Source organism: Rhea americana, unplaced genomic scaffold (assembly GCF_003343005.1).
Source record: "Rhea americana isolate MKP2758 unplaced genomic scaffold, rheAme1 scaffold_220, whole genome shotgun sequence".
In the NCBI taxonomy this organism is placed as follows: domain Eukaryota; kingdom Metazoa; phylum Chordata; class Aves; order Rheiformes; family Rheidae; genus Rhea; species Rhea americana.
The window spans coordinates 689,721-705,532 of record NW_028186330.1 but is presented as its reverse complement, the minus strand read 5'-3'; the positions used below and the strand labels follow the sequence as shown (position 1 = coordinate 705,532).

Below are 15,812 nucleotides of genomic sequence, written 5' to 3'. Positions count from 1 at the left end.
AGCCCCCGCGCCCCGGCTTTGGAGGAGGCGGGCACGGGCAGCAGGGTTGCGGGGCTGCGGTAGGCGCTTGTCAGCGGAGAGCTCGCTGGCTGCCCGCCGCGGCGGCCCCCGAAGTTTGCTGCCCCGTGATGCCGCCCGCCCGTCACAGCTGGAGGTTTCCTGCCGCGCCGCCGAGCTACMCTCGCTCTGAAGTGACTGTTGGGCTCCGCAGTCGTTTTTAAAGAAGATGTGTGTAGTTAGGAACTGCATGTGTGAAGAAACGACTTCTCACCACAGCAGTTGATTCTCGGGAAACTTTTAATTTTGCGCTCCGAGAAACTCGTTTGCTACTTGGATCGCTGCGCTGCCTTGCTCTAGAAGGTATGGTAACGCCGGCCGGCATCGGGCGGAGAGCATCCTGCTGGCCGCGTCTTGCCTCGAGTTAGCATCCTGGTGACACTGTGTCAGTACCGATTTGCACCTTACGATCGCAAATTATTTCAAAAAAGTGATGTTTTGAGGTACACGAGAATCTTTAGACCGGTATAGCTGCTGGTTTCAGACAGTAGTGGAAAGGGGTGTTAAATGAGGTTTCTTTTTTTTTCTTGCGCCGAGTCTGCCTAAATGTGTAAGTGCAAGTGGCGTTTTCAAAAGGATCAAGATCAGAATGAGTGCTTCCTAAGCAGCTACTTTCCTGTCAATAGTTGGATGCCACAAAGGGTATAGCCATATGCACCTACTGTCTAGGAATCAAAAATATAAATATAAAATCAAAAATAGATACATTGCTTATTTCATGCTTGCATCTTTACTAAAGATGATCCTAAACGCTACCATTTGCTAAACTTTAGCTAAGTAATTTACTTTTGAAATTAAAAGCTGTAATGTATTGTAAGGGCCAAATTCTTTGAAAGACGCACTCTATTAGCGCCAACTGACTGCTCACATCAATTGTTACTTGTATGCACATTGAACGCCAATAGTATGGCTGTCTATTAGACATTATAAATGAGCATTGAGATGAAAAAGCATCCGAATACATTGCATTTAGAAATAAATACTGAAAATCCTTCCAAATACTCTGAAAGACTTGATAGGGGGTCAGCTAAACAGGAGAATGCTGCAACTAGCTTGCTGCCCTGCTTTTGCTTTGCTTTTGAATTGCGTGGTTTAAGGGGTTCAATGTCTTAGTGAAATACAAGAATTAAGCATAGAGTAGCTTTATTGTGTGGAAATGTAGTTGCCTTTGATTTTTGCTAGTAATTTTTGAACTTTAGTTAACTTTATTTTTTGTTAATCTTGTTTCTCTTTYCTAATGAGGGAAGTACTAAGACAAAAAGTAAGAATAGATATTTATGTTGCCCTGCTAAGGCCCGGGATGCCTCTTCRTGGGTTAATGTAAAAGTTGCACACAGTCATTCCATATTATGTGCCTTTTCCAAAAGGTGCCATTTCTCCCATGCAGGAGCTTCTTTCTTATATTGACATGCTTTGCTTTGCTTTTAACTCATCAATGTTTGTTTTAAAACRAAATAAAAAATACATGATATACTGCTTAGGCTCCTAAGTATGCCCTTCCCCCTGCATCCTCCCCCTCCCCAAAAGACGCCTCAATCCTGAACAAAGCTCTTTCAAGTTTTCATTTGATGGATGTATGCCTTATTTCTGTATCAAACATTAGGAACATTAGGAACTAAGTGTATACTATGTGCAAGACTCAGAAGTCTTAAAATGATAGTTTTCTTTAGCAGAGCTGAGTAGGGGAAATGTCCAAAATGCTGCAGAACTCTGCACTTTCCTAGGTTCATGTTTCTGTGATCCCAGACACATTCAGCCTTAAAGGTTTTCTCACAAATATTAATATCGATGATTATCCAGATGTTCTGTCTTTTTTTAAAAAAGAGTCCTATACCTGCCCYCTCAGGAGATGGGGTTTCAAACCTAATCTGTTGATATCTGCAACAGTAACCTGCTTTCTGAGTGTAACTTGCAGACGAAGTGGTAGAAGGGCAGCGACGTAACATGGAATTCTAGTAACTGTACCTGCTCAGTTAGCAAAGACTGCTGGACCCCGCTAATTAAACGGGGATCACTAATCTGTCTGGCCCAGTGTAATGCTGTGAAGACACAGAATAGGACTTGGGTGGCTTCAGCAGGATGCTTGCCTCTTCACCCCTTGTGCCCACAGGCACTGGAGAAGCGTAAACGTTGATCCCGTGTGCATCATTTATCACAGCTAGATATCTCTGTTTGGCTACCTATTTCTGAGGGAGCAAAGTGAGTGACCTACTGCCTTTTGAGTAGGTCACCTTTGCAGCAGAGCGAGAGGMAAGCTTGTCTTACACCTGTGGCTTTCCACCTTGGCTCTCTGCTGCCAGTGTTCGCCCTGGGAAGACTTTGGTAGGATGTTTTGCTGTAGGAGCGTGAATGACATGTTTGTCACTCGTGTTATGTGCAGTGTGCAATAAAAATGCAATAGTCTCCATCTCAGTGTTACTGTAGCAGTTTTCCTTTCCCCTGTGGACACTAACACCAAAAATCTGGTTTGCTTGCCACTTCCACTGCATAGCTTTGCAGAAATGTAAGTGGAGAATCAATCCACAGAGTTTTACAACAGCGCAAAACTTATTTCTCATCATTAAAATCGGGTAACTCCAAATTGAAGCCAAAAACATTTTCAGACATATTTTATTTGAGCTTAGGTATTTCTTACACTAACAGTACAATCTTACAGAAAACAAGGAAATGGTTGTAGTTCCTATTTAAGAAACAGAAGACAAGGAAGGACATAATGAATTTTATGCTATTCTGGCAGATCACTTTTGACAAGTTTTTTTTTTTWWAAAAAAGTCAAGAGGATATCAAAAGTCATGGATCACAGCCTAATTGTGTGGCTCTTTGTCAGGAAAAACTTCCACTGAAGACTTATGGGATTTTTTTTCTTCCTTATGTTTTATGTGCAAAAAGAGCTAGGTCCACAGTGAATTTTATTGTTTTACACTTAAAGTTCACATATGTATTTGATTATATTTTGACCAGTCACTACTTTCTTCTATTATTAAAAGTAATAGAATTAGACCAAAATAAGATAATAAGGTAGTAAAATGTAGTATAGTAATAACATCKTTAGAAAAAGTTTTCATCTTTATATGTGTAAAGAGAGATACACTGCTGACATSGTGATGATGGACTCCTATGGAATTCCCCTTTCAAGCAAGTGACAAACCCCACTTTTCTAGGAAGTATAAAATCATACAGAAGAAAGGTTTAGGAACAATTTTTCTTCTCAGAACCCTTCTCCCCCTCCCYCCMCCCMMMAAAAAAAAGGTAGTGGAGGAGGCTGCACTACTGAACAGACACCACAGGGTTCAGTGCATTTGCTAGAAATACTTAGAACACCGGGAATTTGTGTCAATCGATAAGTGGAAGGCAAATTTTGTCAATTTTTATAGGAGTGTGATTCTTTGGGGAGCGGTTTTTTAAATGCCTGCAACTCAGTGCAAGAGTTAAAAGACAAAAGGTTTGTTCCTCATCTATATTTTTTTCTTTAATCCAAAGATTGCTTTCCTGTTGGAGAGGAACAGCATTTAGAGATGAGAGTGAATTTCATCTGAGGCAGGATAGGCAGTCTGTTTTATGGCGATTTTTTTAAACAGGAGGCAACTTTTAAGTACCTTCCACTCATCCCAAGTTTGTCTCCCTAGCGGCTMTCCAGCAAAACTGACTTCAGCCGGGAAATTCCCTGCTTCCAAGGTCAACTGCGGTTTGCTGTCCCTAAGCCTGTAATCCATTCGTAAGCGTAACGCCAGCTTGGACTCAACAAGCGTTTTTGTTTGCTCCCTAAATTTAAGCGGAATTGTTTTACCACCAGGGTTTACGTTGTGATGCAACCTTATGAAAAACCCAGCAACGTCAGCCCACCCTTTTCCTTCAAGACACACCTTCCTTAATGCTCCTAGTTCGTGAACGAGAGGAGATTTTCCGTACTGAGCAGGTCACTGCCCACACCGTGCAGTGGCTGCAAAGGTAGGTCCTCGTCCTGAAAAGATACGTGCCTATTCTTAACATTATTTGCACCGTTGGGAATTCGTGCGGATAGGGAAGTGCAGGACTGGGACCTGCCTGGCATGCTCGTGCTTCTAGTGTAAATGCCTCGAAAGGCCATTTTGACGACAGTTTTTGAAGGGCGATGACACTGAAGCTGTCCTAATTTCTTAAGCAATGAAAGGTGTCTACTTCTTTAGTTTATTTTAAAGTACATTTTGTTTGGRAGCGTTGAATTTCTTCTAATCCCAGTTGTTCTAGACTTCAGTAAAAGAGAARCTTGCTCTGTATGATAGGTCTGTTTCCCTGCTGCGTATGCTGCGTTTTTCCACCTGTGTCAACTCGCTGAGAACAGTGGAGCAACTGCAATATAAAGCTGGAATTGCCAGTAGTAGATTGGGTACAAAATATTGGCAAAAGCAGAGTGAGTTAACTGAAGCAAGTGGTCTGGAGAAACTTGATAGTTCATTTCAATTATAGTAATTCTAGGAGTTATTTTTGGCTTTATTTATCAAGCAGTRCCCTCTACACACACGGATCCTTAATATGTTTATTCAGGTTCATAATGTCCTTTAATAATCTGTAACAGCTTGAACAATTAGAAGAGAAATTAGGAAGCAATTTGTGATTGTGAAACAGTTATTGAAAACTACTATAATCTGGATACATCAAATAAACTACTGATATGTTGTTGGGATACTTGGAAATAAAAATTCTAGGCATAAACAGATCCATTTGTGCTCTTTCTATGGCATAGTTAGGTATACTGTGCTAGAGACATTCTGTGCTTTTAAATCATATATATCTGGATACAAAAAGTACAGTTCTGCCTCTGATGCTTGCCTCCTCCTGAGCAAGAGCTCTGAAAGAATAACCAAGAGCTGAATTTGGTCGCTTGCAAAATGTGCTCCGTTCTTAGATRGAGTGCCTTAATTTACACACCTCACCTCTTTAGTCAGTTTATTTATATGATGGAAATGCGTGCATTTTCTTTGTCATGGTGATTTTCTTTCTCTTTCCTGCTTGATTTTTAGTGAAGAAAGGTGACAGAGTTTAATGAGTTAATAAAAAGTGGCCCTAATTAGGAAAATTGCCTTCATATTTTTCTCATGTTGTGCAAGCAATTTTTAATGAATCTGGTTGCAATTCAGAAACTTGAAGAAAGAACCCGTTTCCTATTTGCAACGATATCAAGTCCAGTAGTTTTCACGCAAAGTTAATAAAAAGGGATTTTTTAATTATCTCCCTTAACTGAGAATAGTTACATAAGTACAACTCGAATACAGGAGGATGTTAGTAAAGGTACATTAGGAAAGTACATATGTGCATGCAAGATCCACTTTTCATCATTTGTCAGTGCTTTTACAAAGAATTCCCAAAGAACTGAGAATTGTGTAGGATCTTTGAGACAACTTTTTTTACACTCTCACAATTGTTCACTAACAGGGAAATTAATTTTACATGTGCCAGACATAAATGTTTCAAATCTGCACTGTTAGCAGAGTTCTTTTCTTAATCTTGTGTGTTGAATTACAGTGCTCCCTTCATTTTGTAGACAGGAGCTCTCCATTGAAATTTGACAGTATGTTCATAATTGTATTGTCAGTTCATATAGCTAACCAGAATTTACACGAGGCAGGAACAGAGAAATGACTGAGTAAACTAAATATCTCCCAGACTTTAGGGGAAATGATGAATATGGAATTAGTGGAAAATGAGAGGGAGAGGAATAGCGGGAGAGAAATTGATCCTTTTAGGTATATCCCTTTTTGTTTTTTTAATGCAGCAATCTTAAAAGACCTGGAGGCTGTTTTTTTTTGTTTTTTTTTTTTTGTTTTTTTAAAAAAAGAAAAACAAATATGGAAGAACATTGAAGTGCTTATGATGATGCTCAGTTTTTAGTTTTCAGGGAGAACTACCTCTCATCTTCATAGTTATTATTTACATTGAGCAGTGTGATGAGGCGGAAATTAAAAATAGAATTAAAATGGTTCTAAAGTAGAGCCATTCACAGAGATTGTGAAGTCTAGCATATTAAATTACAATAATAAAGCTAATTAGCAGTTGCTTGCTGAGATATTGAACACTTTTAATTAAAACTAGTTTGTAGGATTCTAGCATTTTTTTTTCAAGTATTTCCACTGGTTGTGCAATACACACTACCTTTTACCCATACTAACAGCCTTCCTGTTTTGTGCTCATTTGTATGAAGCATATTCATATGTGAAGGTAGAAGTCCCTTAAAAAAAGTTAGATTATGTACTTTTTAGGTTAAATCTTTTACAAGGGATTTCTTTATTCATCGTCTCTCTTAGCTGTTGGTTCAAACCCATCAACCCATCAGTAGATGTGAGCGGCTCAGTTCCACTATGTAGGTCAAGACCCCCTGATACAATTAGAAATGCAGCTGTATCATAGCTTTGCAGGTAGGTGTAACTTCTGACAAAAAAAAAAAAAAAAAAAAGAAAAAAGAAAAGAAAAGAAAAGAAGAATGAGATAGCATACATTTCACTGCTCCTCTGTTGTTAATGTTGTAATGTGTTAGTGTTGTAGGTGTTCAATTTTACCATGTTTTTTTCAGGCTTCTTTTTTTTTTTTAACTTCTTTGTGTGTCTTGGGTGGCTTAATATAGGATCCATCTTAGGGTCTTTGCTTCAGCTTAGGTTGTGCAGTGGTTTGGGGCTTTCTGTTTTTTTGGTTGTTGGTTTGGATATTTGTCGGCTAAAGCTCTAGTCCATAAGCTTAGGAGCCAATGAGATACGCCAAGACCGCAAAACCGAGACGCGCGCTCAGACGAGCGCTCACTTAGGGCCAGCTGCTCCAATGACCCGTGCGAGCGGTCCCCTTTCCTGCCACGGGGCAGCTTGCACAAGGGGGGAGGGGGGGAGTTGCAAAATCAGCCTTCGCCCCGTGGTGGCTGTGGAAGCCAGGCTGGGTTTTGCCTGCTTGTTTGCTTTATTGCAGTTAACCCAAGCTACCGCCACACTATCTCACTCTCAGTTTGTATTTTCAAAAGCATCTGCAGAACCCATATCCCTTGTAGAAAGTCCTTCTCAGCCCCCTCCAAACTTTTTGAAAGCTCACGGTTTTTTGCTTTAATGTTTTGTGTAAAAGTGTTTGTGACCCCGGAGGGGTCTGCTCAAAACAGTAGTGTTCCTGCAGGGACCTTTCTGCTTTACTTAGCGAGCTGCACCTACAGTCAGGAAACGTGCAGCTGGAGGTGGTGTACATGCTCCTCGCAGCACAAAAACTACAGCTGTATATATTTATATATAACTGGAAAGCCAGCTCTGAGTTTAGGTGTGCTCTGAGTTTAGGAGTTTGGTCTAAGTCCAAGGTAACTCCACAAATGTCAAAAGTCAAAACTTTTGATTGCATTTCCATACCGTAAGTGAGATCCGAGTTGTGTTTTGTGTGAAGCACGTGTGTTGTCCCTGAGAAGTCACTAACTGTGTAGCTAGGGGGAAAAATAGAAGAAAAATGTTAGTCTTTGGCATTGGATTAGGTCATGGCATTGGAAGGTGTCAATGGCCCTATCCTGCTATCTTCTAATATCCTGTATTCCGACTGTTTTCAGTGGGAACAGGTTTGTGGAAGGATTGACAAGCTTATACATTTGTTTGAAGTGTTAAAACACTGTATAAATGCTAAGCATTTGTTTTCTTGATGAGGAGGTTTACTTTTCAATTTCATCTCCTGTTTTAAAATGCAAATAATAAACCAAGACTTGCAAAGAATTAATTTGCTGTATTCCGAAGGGTTAGAAAATCTTGACCTTGTGATGACTTCCTCCTCTTTACACCCAGAATCCTAAAAGGTCCCAGATTCACTTCTGGTTGTAATACACAGCAGATTTRAACTGAATAGTGCTTCAGTGATTCATGGGGGCTATTTCAATATATTCTTAAGACACAGCACAAGTTGTATTGTAGAGTTGCGAGTAGGGAAATGAATCACATGTAAGTTCTTAAGGTTCAGGATGGCAACCTGGACAGCCTCTGCGTATTTAAATCCAAMCTTTCTGTGTGGACGTAGTCAGTTAGATTTTTCCTTACTTAAAAAAAAATCAACATAGCCTTTCAAGTTTAGTGTATGTTTATTATTAATTAGCTCAGGACCTCAAGATTACAACATTTAATTCTTTACAAAGCATTATAGTAWTTTCCTCTGCAAGCTGATATGTGAATTGTGAAGAAAACATACTGGTTTAAGTTTTGCATCTGAAAAGCCTTGAAAAAGCAGTTTTAACATATTTTAAAAGGAACACTGTGTATACTTCAATAGGAGCCAAACTTTGAAGTTATTTAGTGTCCTAACCAGAAAAAAGGCCTGTATTACCTACATACTCATTCCTTTCCTGCCTCAAATGAAAGCTATACATATTCAGCATGTGACGGTAAGATTGCTTTGGTCAGCAGCCCTCAGCTCTTGAATTCTAACTTTGGGCTCTGAGACTTAAAAAAAAGGAAAAAAAAAAAAATAAAAGGTCTAAATTACCTGCTAACATAAATAGATATAACTGTATTGAAGACAGTGAGGCCATGCACACTTCTTATGCTAGTGATGAGTTTAACCCTTTAGATACAGCTTCCAATGAAAAACTGCAAAGCACTTTTTTAAACTGGAGCTTATTTAGGGTCTTGTGTCATAAACATTTCCAGTTAAGTAGTACCTTTAGACAGATCCTTGTAAAGAACTATTAATTTACATAACTGATATCAAATAGATACTTTGGTGCAAATCCTGACATGGGTACATAGGACTCACTCTTGCTTTCATTGAAGTCAGTGACAAAGTTTGAAAGTTTTGAAAACCCTTTAACAGTTGCAGAGGCAAAAACAACGCCCTGTTTTCATCGCAGGCCTGGGGGCCTGCCGTGTAGTTAGCTGGGGTTTACCGGAAAGCACAGAGCAATATAGCAGCATGGCAGAATTTTCCTCTGGGAGAGTTCCAAACATTTTAGGATGTTTTCTATTCTTTTTTTTCAATCTAAGTTCTCAGCGTTTGTGGATCTTAGTGTGCATTTAGGAACCATGCTTAATTTTTCTAAGTAATCYCAAGGAGGGGAAGAAAATCTTCCAGCCCCATGCCTTACCTTTTCACTGGCTCTATTTTTATTTTTCATCCCTTGGAAGTGGGTCAGCTTTGCCTAAGGTCCTAAAATCACCTAATTCAAACCATAGAGAAATCTCTTTGAGAACTGAGAGCATCTCCTTTAGGACAGGCAGTCATCCTTGCACAAAGAAAACCAGGGAGAATTCCATTAAAAGATGACAGTAATCTGTACTTCAGTTTACCTCCCCATTTAAGAAAGTGGGAAGTGTTTGCAAACTGCATTTTATCTGCTGGCAGCAAAAGGCACAAAAGTGGGCTAGTCAGAAGTGTGCTGCTTAAGTTGCAGAAATGCTGAATGCCAGTCTTGTTATACCAAAGGCAGGTAAATTCAGAAATACTAAGAGAACCTCGGCTTTTAAATACCTTTTTTTTTTTTTGCAAAAGAAATGTCAAACCGTGTGGATTCCCTGAAGAAGAAACACTCTCCTTTGCCATCTCCTCCTCCCCTTGTCCCTTCTGTTTTTGCTGAAGACCTAGGAATAGCAAAAGGGCAGGATGCAGCAGGAATAAAGTATCCTTCATGTATGGGGTCTCTTTCTTGTGTATATTTTCTTGGGATACTTTATTGGATTGGCTGGGGTTCACTGTACTGTGTGGAAAAATGTGTATTGACCAACTGATTAGAAGTAGCCAGGTGACTCTCTGAGATGGTAATAGATGCACAGCCACGACTTCTTCTGCCTTTGCGTTCAGTCAGACTTGCAGGAGAAATAAGGGACTATACTAAGCACTTGTATCATACCACCTGCCATAAACACACTCTATTTCCAGTAAGTGAACAGGCTGCCATTATAGGAAAGTGCTGGGTTTTCCCTCCTGCAAGAAAAGCTGCATTTCCCACTAACTTTTTTATTAAAAGTGGACCTACTGAAAGCTCTTGAGTCCCATAAGAACTGATGCAAAATACTGGGTGGTGGGAGGTTTTTTGCATGGCTGCAGTCATTTCTGAGAATTATATATAAATGYTAGACAAATAAACTTTAATCGCAGACAAAGTTAAGACGAGAGTAAAGCAATGTAGAGCATTATTGAATGTAATGTTATGGTTCATGTACAGTAGGCAGTATATTCTCTGAGAATATGGATCTTTTTAGCAAACTGCGGGGGTAAAAACCTGTTCCTCAGCCTATCTTTCYGCAGCCTACACTCTTTTCTTGCAAGTCTATCATTGACCCGATGAGAGAAGCCTGCTCTTGCCGGGGGGCAGCAGAATATTGGATCTCAGATGTAGTGATCACATTTGGAAGCAAGCAAAGAGACCCTAAAACTTTTAAGATACATAAATATGACCAATGCTGGTTTGCTTTTCCGCTGCAGTTTGCTGRGTAGCAGGCTGAAGGCTTGAGAAAAATAAATCATGCAAGTTGGGCTGAAAAAAAATGAAGATAACGTTAGCACCCTTTCTACAGGATCCCGGGCCACATGCTCCTCCGCCTCCAGCCCTCAAGCCAACCCATCTTCTTTCATTCCGGGAAGCAGGGTTGGTGGGAGAGGTAGCTCCGTTCTCAGGAACGGCAAGGAGCCGGCTCGTCTGCTGGCCTGCTGCGAAGTCCCTCGCGCCAGCTGACGACGCGGCCCAGGGTTTCGTAGCTGAACAAAGCGTTTGCAGGGCTTTTCCCCCTCCTCCGCCCCGGCAGCCGTCTGCCGCGGCCGCCAGAGACCCCGGGCTTGCCAGGCCGCCGCTCCGAGCGCAGAGCCGAATTTTATTTCTGCCCCGCTGAGCCCCCCGCCTGCTTCTCCCTGGTGTTTGTGGTCACTGGTGGCTTTGCTCTTCGGAACAGTCTGTGTCGCAAGAGCGGGGCCGGAGCTTCCCAGTATTACTTACCAGGCTGTGGAGCCAGCCATCTGGCAGCAAAACAGGAAGGCTTGGGTTCCCTTTCTCTCCTGGGCTTGTTTCGCTATTTTAGGGAGCTCTACTTCTCCCCGCGCAGCAGAAAGCCGGCGCGGGCTGCAGGAGGGCCTGGCGCCCGAGCGAGGGGCCGGAGCCCGCCGCTGCCGCTTCGCCCAGCTGCTCCGGCTGGAGGTGTATTCATTATTAATGGCGGTGGTGGCGGTTGCTGCTCAGATATGCAGCCCTGCCTGGGTAAATGAGACATTCTTCAGCAAATTGCTTCGTTTTTTGATTGCTGATTGTACGCGTGTCACCAAGCTGACTCAAGGTTCATCGATGCATGCTCAGTAAATTAGAAAGAACATAACTATGGATCAACCAAGAGAATGAATTCTGTGCCTACAATGACCCAGGGCCATTTAATTTTCTGCTTAATTTTGTTGCAGTCAGTTTGCATTTTGGGTTATTATGCAGTAGGAAATTAACAATAAATAACAAATTTGGTCCTCCTGTGCTTGTAATGATATTTTTATAAATCTTTGTAATGCTGTTTTTAAAAGGATCAAGGTCTGTGCCAGTCTGATACTCCAGCAAGTATGCAGGGAGGAAATAAAGAGAAAAATACATTATTCTTCCCAGATAATCTTATAGTTAAATAGCAAAGGGTTTTTTTTTTTTTCCTTTCCTCTTCTTTCTCCTTTTCTCTATGTGTGGGGTTTTTTCTTTGTGTGTGTGTGTGTGTATATGTGCATGTTATTTTGCATTAACTTAAGGCTCTTCCTCTCTTCTCAGATAACTTGAGGAAAATGGAAACAGATGAGGCTCAAGATATGTCCCAGGTTTCAGGTGAGGTCCTTAAGGAATACATGTATAAAGAAAATCCTGAATTCCTGCTCATCTTTCTAGCCCAGTGTAATGTTTTTGTTGTTGTCAATAAAATTGCTTTGGGTCTTTTTTTAAAACGAGAGTGGGAATTGAGGTCTAATTATTGGTATCACTTAATATCAAGCCTAGCAGTACATGGATTTTTTTAAAAAAAGGAACTGAGTAAATAAAGAAGTCAAGGGAATATAGAAGTATAGAAGTAATTTTACATTAAACCTATGGTAGTATAGCATTGAAGCACGCTCAGGTGCACTTTTACACTTTCTTTTGGGAGCAAAATTCTGATTGTTATAAAATAAATACAGAACAAACAAAGTTTGCCAGATGAGAGGGGGACAAATATTAATTAAAAGCAAACAAACCTTAGTTACCACATTGGTCTGTTTGACTTTTTCCAAAGCTCTTGGAAAGCTTTACTTTAAACGTATAAACTTTAAACTTTTTTACTTTAGACATATAAAAATGCTGATTGACAACAGTTAACTGTTTTTGTCCAAGAAGATAGTATTTAGGAAAAAGGTTTATAGAGAATTTAGGTTTCTAAAACTTGCCCTATCCTAGTATAGAGAGGATTCTGCAAGATACTACAACCTACTGATGCTTTTATGGGAAATTTTGTTCCTAATTGCACTGAAAGGTGGTTCCTTACCAAATGGGTAATGAACTTATAATGCAACTCAGTAAAATAATAACTGTCTGCACTGTTGTGCTCCTACAGTTGAAAAAGTTAATGTTTTTCCTATTTTTCCCTAAATGCTGACAGCTGCAGTGGCTAATGGCTTTCGGTTTTCACTTCTGTTGTTGTGCCTGGAGCACACCAGCCCTGTTCACCRAGGCCTCCTTCCGGCACCCGGGCTGGAGCTGTGGCTCACTTCTAAGAGACAGCTCTCAGGCAGCGTAGGTTCAAGACCCAGAGGCCAACTGCAAGAGATCATGAAGGTCCTAGTGTAGTGTGGGTGGCTAGCTCATGGGTTTTTCCAGAAATACGTGGACATAACTCCTTTTCTTTTTTTCTCTCCCTCTCTCCTTTATAAAAATGTTGAAGAGTTTCCTCAAAAACTGGAACTGAGAACATTTGGTGTCATCTGTGTCTTTGATTTTCAATTTTTTTGTCTGTTTGAAAGAGCAATATAATAATCCTTCATGCTGTCTCTTAGAAGATTTTCAGCTACTTCTAGTATAGTCATTCCCAGTGAGCACTGTGCAGGCATGTTGCACTCCCCTCCCCAGTCAACATTTTAAAAATTATACCAGGGTATACTTAACATCATTGTTTGCTGCAAGCTGAAACAATTTATAAACGAAATAAAACATGTCCTACAYGTGCTGTGTTTGGAGCATGTCCTCCTAAGGCAGAAAAATCAATGCGGTTTTAATCCCACCACTCTTTATGGGACAAAAAGCTGGGGATCTGCTCAAAGCRTTGACCTCCTCTTCCTGTGTGGCAGCGCCTATTCCCCTGCGTATCCACACCTAACCTTTGTGTTTTTTTTCACAATGGCATTAATCTGACTTCCACACCTGCTGTCTCTCAGGAGGGTGTTACTTACTACTTTTTTATTATTATTATTGTTTTTAATGTGAGGAGGAGTAGTGTGGAAAATGTTGTCTTGAGTCAAGGAGTGGATTAGGAGGTCGCCCTCTTTACTGCTTTTATGGTCTGCTTCTTCCCTTGAGAGGGAAGTTTTGCAAAAACCTTTGCCATTGTGAATGTGTGTGCATGTATATGTATACATTGTATATATGTATGTATGTATATTTTATATATATCTATATACATGCACACACTTTTTTTGTAGCTCTCAATTTTTCAGGATTGGAATCACTGTGGTACTTTACCTGTACCCTTCAGTATTTGTGGCAAACCGTAGTGATGAAAATAGTACTYTCGTGTGCTGAGGCAAGAGAGTGAGAGGAATTTGACCTGTGACAGAAGAGGTAGACCTACACCGGCAGATTACAGCAAAAAATCCTGCACTGACTCTTCCTGTTCTGTTCTGCGACTGAGCTGCTGATAATTTAATCTGGGGCTTTCTCGGAGCGGGGTTTGTGAGTTTATTGGATTGTTAGCTGGATTTGGGAAGAAAGTAGCCAAAGAGCTTGCAAATTTGTTTTCCTTTCTTCTCTGAGGTGTATGTGAACTCAGCCTTCTGGAAATAAGAGCTGGTCAGGTTAGGCTCCATAGATATTGGTTCTTTGTAAGCTCTTGCTAGAGTTTACAGGTAAAATATCTGAAGGTGCAGGGGTGTTGCCCAGCTTTTTCTCCCAAAGCTGGCCAATCCAGAAAGGCGTTTTTCCCCCTTTCCCCCCACCCCGAGACTCCGGATGCTGCTGGGATGCTTCCTTGCATGACCAGAGGGCCCTGCTGCCTCTTGGGAGCCAGTCGTACAGTTTCGGCGTTGTGGAGTTGTCATGTTAGCTGAAAAACCTTTATCCTCGTTTCTCCTGCGCTGTGGCTAACGCGCGTCCGAGGTAGCTTACTGCCCGAGCTAATGGATATAGCTGGCTTGGTTCAGCAGCAGGTGCAAATTTTTTATTTATTATTATTTTTTCTTTTTTTATCTTGTACTTAGGCAAGGAGGGGTGGTGTTTCTTTGTCCCTTACCAGAAATAAAATGGGTCTCTGGAAAGAGCCTTCTCCGCTCAGAAGCAGCGTTTCGCAGCCGCACGGGTTAGGCAGCTGTGGCTGACTCGAGGGGCGAGCTGGGACAGCCGAGCGTCAAGCCCCCGTGAGCGAGCCCGGCCCCGGGTGCCCACAGGCATTCCCGCTTCTGGGAAGCGAGGCCTTGCTCACTCCTGGAGGAACCGAAATACCGTGTGACCAGCTCAGAGTTCACACWTTTTTTTTTTTTTCTTCTTTCTCCTGAAAGCGGTATTTCATGAGGCAAGCAGTTGCAGTTCTGAAATGAGGAGAGAGCTGACATACATTTAACCAAACGGTATCCGGCACCCATACAAGAGAATCAGAAAACACAGATAATATCTCACTTAACAAGCAGTATTTTTCCTGCCTTTTTTTTTTCTCAGTTCTAGGGCCTAACAGTTAAGGAAGGTGAAAAAACGGTACAAATGTTTGCACATCTAACATAAAAAGATTCCCCTAGCRCGTACCAGGCTGTGCTGCTCTGTGCAAAAGCAGGGAGAAGAGTTTTGCATTTGATGTTCTTGCTAGATTCTGGGAGGGTGTAAATGAGTATATCCTGGGCTGCCTTATACCACCTGAGAGTCTGGCTCTTCCCGCTCGCTCGCGGTCTGAGATTGYACGAGTGAAAATGGGACGTGGATTGAGTTCTGACTTCAGGCCAGAAAATCTGTATATTGTATTTCTCGCATAACTTCTTCAGCCACTCTAGTGTTTCCACTCAAAACAACCCTCAGGCATTAGATACACCCAACATTAGTTTGTAWAAGGGTAGTGACTGAAATCTCAGTAAGAAATCCCGTTCTTTGTATTTAACGGTAGGAATGTTAGCAAGACCACTCTGGCATGAACTGAAGAGCCCTCAAAACTGAAGAAACTTTGGTAGGAATAAGGATGCACGAAACCTGGGCACTTGGTTCCCTTTCCTCATTCCTGTGCTAAATTACTAGAGCACAGGTGAGGAAACTGAAGTATGGGGAAGCTGAGGATCCTGCCAGGCAATACTGCTAGGTTAGGCCTGTCTATGACAAGTTTCGTATAGAAATGGCAGTGTTTGGAAATCCGGGGCCATGTTTCAGAGCTTCAGTACTAATTGGGGGAGTGTATATAGTGTGGCCTGCACTTGAGAATAGCAGTGTATATGGCTTAACCAAGGGCAACCGTGAATCAGGGGCAGCTCCAGAAACAGACCCCAGAAGTCKTCTACCTTCCCTCTAAAGCTGCCATACCTTTTTTTATGTACTATGTCAGATCACTCTTTATAAAAACAAAACCCCAGAGGTTAGATTGCACTGATTATGCATCACTTATTTTTGA

The 15,812-nt window shown here is 41.3% G+C and overlaps 1 protein-coding gene across 5 annotated transcripts in view; it reads left to right on the top strand.

Annotated features, from left to right (window-relative positions):
* The first annotated feature begins 3,930 nt into the window (after positions 1 to 3,930).
* The window catches only part of IKZF1 (IKAROS family zinc finger 1), a 63,985-nt gene continuing 52,103 nt past the window's right edge, over positions 3,931 to 15,812 (top strand). For 4 of the 5 annotated variants that reach the window (XM_085305473.1, XM_085305472.1, XM_085305471.1 and 1 more), the window contains exons 1-2: positions 3,931 to 4,005; positions 11,762 to 11,815. In XM_085305473.1, the coding sequence (XP_085161599.1) occupies positions 11,776 to 11,815 (40 nt within the window). In that variant the 5' untranslated portion in view covers positions 3,931 to 4,005; positions 11,762 to 11,775. Of the gene's footprint in view, positions 4,006 to 11,707; positions 11,816 to 15,812 lie in introns of those variants that run through there. The other variant, XM_085305470.1, reaches the window with a different exon arrangement.